This window comes from Erithacus rubecula (genome assembly GCF_903797595.1).
Source record: "Erithacus rubecula genome assembly, chromosome: 8".
Taxonomy (NCBI): Eukaryota; Metazoa; Chordata; class Aves; order Passeriformes; family Muscicapidae; genus Erithacus; species Erithacus rubecula.
Genome location: NC_136659.1, coordinates 31,031,199 through 31,035,508, shown reverse-complemented (window position 1 = coordinate 31,035,508; position 4,310 = coordinate 31,031,199). Strand labels below are relative to the sequence as shown.

General features: G+C 38.4%; 1 protein-coding gene across 18 annotated transcripts in view; it reads right to left on the bottom strand.

Moving 5' to 3' along the window:
- Nucleotides 1-4,310, bottom strand: part of R3HDM1 (R3H domain containing 1) — an 81,423-nt gene that overhangs the window by 44,055 nt on the left and 33,058 nt on the right. For 11 of the 18 annotated variants that reach the window (XM_079311738.1, XM_079311736.1, XM_079311725.1 and 8 more), the window contains 2 exons: nucleotides 1,471-1,512; nucleotides 936-1,025 (listed from right to left, as the gene is read on the bottom strand). The exons of 6 other annotated variants lie outside the window; for them this stretch is intronic. In XM_079311738.1, coding sequence (XP_079167864.1) covers nucleotides 936-1,025; nucleotides 1,471-1,512 — 132 coding nt within the window. The remainder of the gene's footprint in view (nucleotides 1-935; nucleotides 1,026-1,470; nucleotides 1,513-4,310) is intronic. One more of the 18 variants, XM_079311739.1, reaches the window with a different exon arrangement.

The window sequence follows — 4,310 nt, the reverse complement described above, 5'->3', positions numbered from 1 at the left end:
CTGTAAAACATTGTAAACAACAGTAGCTCTTCCATTGGCTTTTAATCCTTTACTCTGCAATCTATTTCAAACTATGACCTCAAAAAATTTTAATTAGCTTGAAAAAAACCTACATGAGTTCTCAATGTCCATCTTTCCTCAGAACTGAATTATCACCTCTCCAGCAAAACCCCTTCACACCCTGCTTTCTACTGCTTCCTTCTTAACCAAAGTGAGAATTTTCACAAAAGCAGTTTAGAAGCTTTTCAGTAACAGCAAGAGCCCATTTCTGTTTTGATAGGCATGAACAAAACCAGCATTTTGATGGCCCTCACTCATGCACAGAACTAAAGCCAGCTGTAGGGTTCTGCTCTGAAAATACAGATCAGTACAGAGGTAAAGTCAGGAAACTTGGATTTTGTATAAATTCTCTAAAATTATTTTATATACTTTGTTCAGCATGTAGGAACTTGATGTAAGTGTGTTCTATAATTTTAATATATTAATTCAGACATATCTCAGGCAGGTATCACAACTACCCAAAATTGGGACTAATATGCAGGAATTCAGTTACAACACCAGAAATCACAACTGTTTCCATTTTCAAAATATAAAAAGCCAAAAAATTAGGCTCCATACTAATCACAATGTTTCTGTCTTACTGATTGCAGACAGCACTTAAGTTTAAGAGGCCCTCAAGTGTACTGTTGGACTAAAAAGTTAAAAGAACTGACAAGCCCCTTCTTTCTGTCCAGATATCAACTAGTATAGTGTAGAAAAACAAAGCAGCAAATTCTGCACCTGATGTTATCACCTCTATTAAACCAGTATTTAAAAAAAAAAAAAAAATTAAAACCACATGGTGTCCACATATTTAAAGAATACCCAACAGATTTTTCTTTTGAAAAATGAGTCACTTGAAATTGTTCCAGAAACTTCAGTAAGGTGATTTTTACCTGGAAGTCCTGTGATATTTCAGCTGTGGGAGGTGGTGGATATTCTTCACATACAGCAAGGCTCCGAACTAACTTTAACTTTGTGTTTGACTAAAGGAAAGTATGTAAAATTAAAATCTATGGCTTATAAAAGATAATATAAAAATACCATAAGCCGTTATCTTTTTCATTCATTATATGAAAAACAAAATGGCTGAAAACCGCATATTTTATGTTTTCAGTAGATTAAATAAGTCCATTTAGGATGAAAATACCCAAGCAATTGCAGCTTTTGAAGGCACTACCAGGCACAATAGAGCACATCTAAAGAAAATTAAATCAAATGTTGGGAAAGTGTTTCTCTCCATAACAATAAAAAGCCACCAAAAATATAAAGGCAAATCACAAAAGCAGACAACTAGGCAAGACAAAAATCCAACAGAATAAAACAAAGCTACAATGCCAAAAAATGAAACTAAAGGCACTTTGCACAAAGTAACAAAGCTGCACCAAGCACGAAGGGCTCCCTCCGCATGCCACACACCGGGCACCGTACCTTGGACCTTTTGGCCGTCTGTGCAAAGGACTGCGCGGGCCGCTGGCAACAGGCACAAGAGAAGGGTTACATTAACTCAGTGGCACAAGCTTGGTAATGCAAAAGTCTGTACAGGAGAAAGCTTTGACAGTTAGCACTGACACGGGCAGATCTGTGAAAGGAACAGCAGATGCTTTGGGCTGACGGATTCAGCGCTCTCCCACTTTCATCAGGCTTGTCCTCAATTTCCCTTCTTCATTTATCAACAATAGATATCAGAGACTTTTACAAGAACCAAGTATTATTCTTGTTCACTGACATCCAAGCAGTTTGCTCTCTCAGCCAGCTCCTACACTTTCAATTCTCGTTTCCTGATTTCCTTGGCAACATGACATGGTTTTTATAAATTTTCTTCCTATTCCTGAAACCTACCTGGAAAAATGATATTAAAAAAGGAAAACATTGCCTCTACCAAAGGAACAGATAACAGATGATGGCCTATCATAAGCAGCTCAAAACATATTGGTTTTTTTTTTCTTTCATCTTGGGACCTATACAAGTATATTATAAAATGGGCTACTGATCTCTTTTTTCATGCTTCATTTAGTAATTTACTATGAATCAATATGCTTTTTCTCCCCTCAGAACCATTTTAGTAACTTATTATGAAATAATTTGCTTTTTCCTCCCAAAGCCTTTATTCTATTGTTCCTCAAGCCCTGATTCAATTGTCCCTTAAAAAAAAAATTACCAGGCTTTTACCACAGTATGCACAGCTGAAAGGTACATTTGCATCAACAAAAGCATTTAATGATTTGTTAACTGCATAGTTTTAACTAACTCAACCCTCAGTGCCAGTAGCACAAGAATAGAAACATTTAGAGTGGCATCACATAATTTAAGTACTAGTTTCCCTGGAGAACTAAAACTGATGAATAGACAGGCTTTTAACAGAACTGGCTTTAGTGAGCATAGGCCTAATATTTGTAAGAAGAAATTAACATCAGGTAATGCAATTTCAAAAGTTGTTTAATGGACAGTATTTCCTCCTTTAAAAAGGAAACTGGACAAACTCCACTGGAAAACTCCATGGATGCAGCTCTCCTCACCTCAGCTCACAGGAGATGTCTGTCATGTGCCTGAACTTCTCAGTTGGACACACATCACTAAAAAGAAACCTCACCTATATGAAGAGCTCTACCATGTAAAGGCAGATCTGCTTTTTCTCTCCTTTTCCTCAAGTCCCACATGCCTATTTTGGATGTTGCACCAGTTTAGCTGAGGAACAGCAGAAGGGGAGCTCATTTCAGCTCATTTCACTATGTAACAGAATTTTAAATAGCTGCACTGAAAACTAACTGAACTCATCACCAGCTTTTCAAAGGAAGCTTGCTGAGATTTTGAGCAGCAAAGACAGTTCAAATGCTTCCACACCTGAAACCATTCAGACTCTGAATTTTGCTGTTTCCATACCTGGAACCACACAGAGACTTTGAGTTTCTGTTAGGTGCAAAGTACATTTTCATTTCCATCATCTCCTCTGAAAACTGGTGCTGCATATCCCTGACAAAGTTTCTGTTACACTAAGCTACTAAATTTCAAAAACTGGATGATTTCCCAAACTCCTATCAATTACTCCAGCCTCAATTGGTTTAAGTGTGTTAAATCAAGTAGTGCAAATTTAAAGTCATATCAGAACTGTCAGTGGAGTCTTCAGTTCACTGTCAAGAGGCAAAAGAAGCTATACTCGGGCAACTGTTTATCTTTTGCAAAATTCTGCAAGCTTTGAAGCCGATACATAAGCCAAAAGAATATATGGAAGCAAACAACCCAGATCCAGATTTGATAGGGCATAAGAAGGAATTCAAGCCAGTTATGCATCAAGCTACTGCTCACTAATTAGGTAAGTCACATATATTTCAGTTATTTTTAAGAGTGATTTGAAAAAAAAAGAGAAGAAATGTTTGCTGGGACTAAACACCAACAATATTGGAGAGAGCTGGGGGGCCACTGTGTGAGGGAGGTTTTCCCTCACAGATGAGAGAAGTGTAACTCCACCCTCATCTAGAAACAACTGCCCTGCCCAACACTCCTGTGATAAGTGTGGATTCCTGGCTTTCCTGTGTGACTTTAAAGATGTTAAAACAAAATCCCAGCCCCCAAGAGCCAGCAGTGACTGTGAGCAGTAAGCACCACCCACACATCAGATGAGAAGCACTGAAATAAAGCCGGTAGAGCTGGACTGCAGGGACAGCTCAGGGGAGCACAGCCCAAGGGTGCAAGGTCTGGCCTGGAAGTACAAACCCCAAAGTCCTCTGACACCACCAGCAGCTGCACTCTCAGAGCTTGAAGATGGGTGGGTACAATCCAATGGTTCCTTTCGTGGACAAAGCCACACTGACAGAGGATGACACCACTTGCACTGGATTCCAGGACAGTAGGTGGCCAATGCACATTGTAGCTGTTAATGCACATCTTCTGTCTTTTCAGGCCCATGAATTTTATCTCTGCCCTAATTTCTCTGCATTTACTAAGTTTGGTTCCTACAGAACATCTTTATGTTCCCCATTTGTGAAAAAGAATTTCTAGCTAATTTAGAATATGCAATCCTTGGTGAGTGCAAATTAGGCAATTTCTTTATATTTACAGCTCTCAAAGACTTTTATTGCCTTAAGAAAACACTGTGTTAATGAAAGTCCTATTTATAGACATTATGGGCAGGATTTCAAGACAGCAAGTATTCCAAATAATTGCATAATGAAAATAATGATTAGGTTCTTGCCTTTGATAAAACCCCACCAACACATCTTTTAAGACCTACAACTACTGTGCTACATTTCCAACAGCAAAATAAAAAGGGA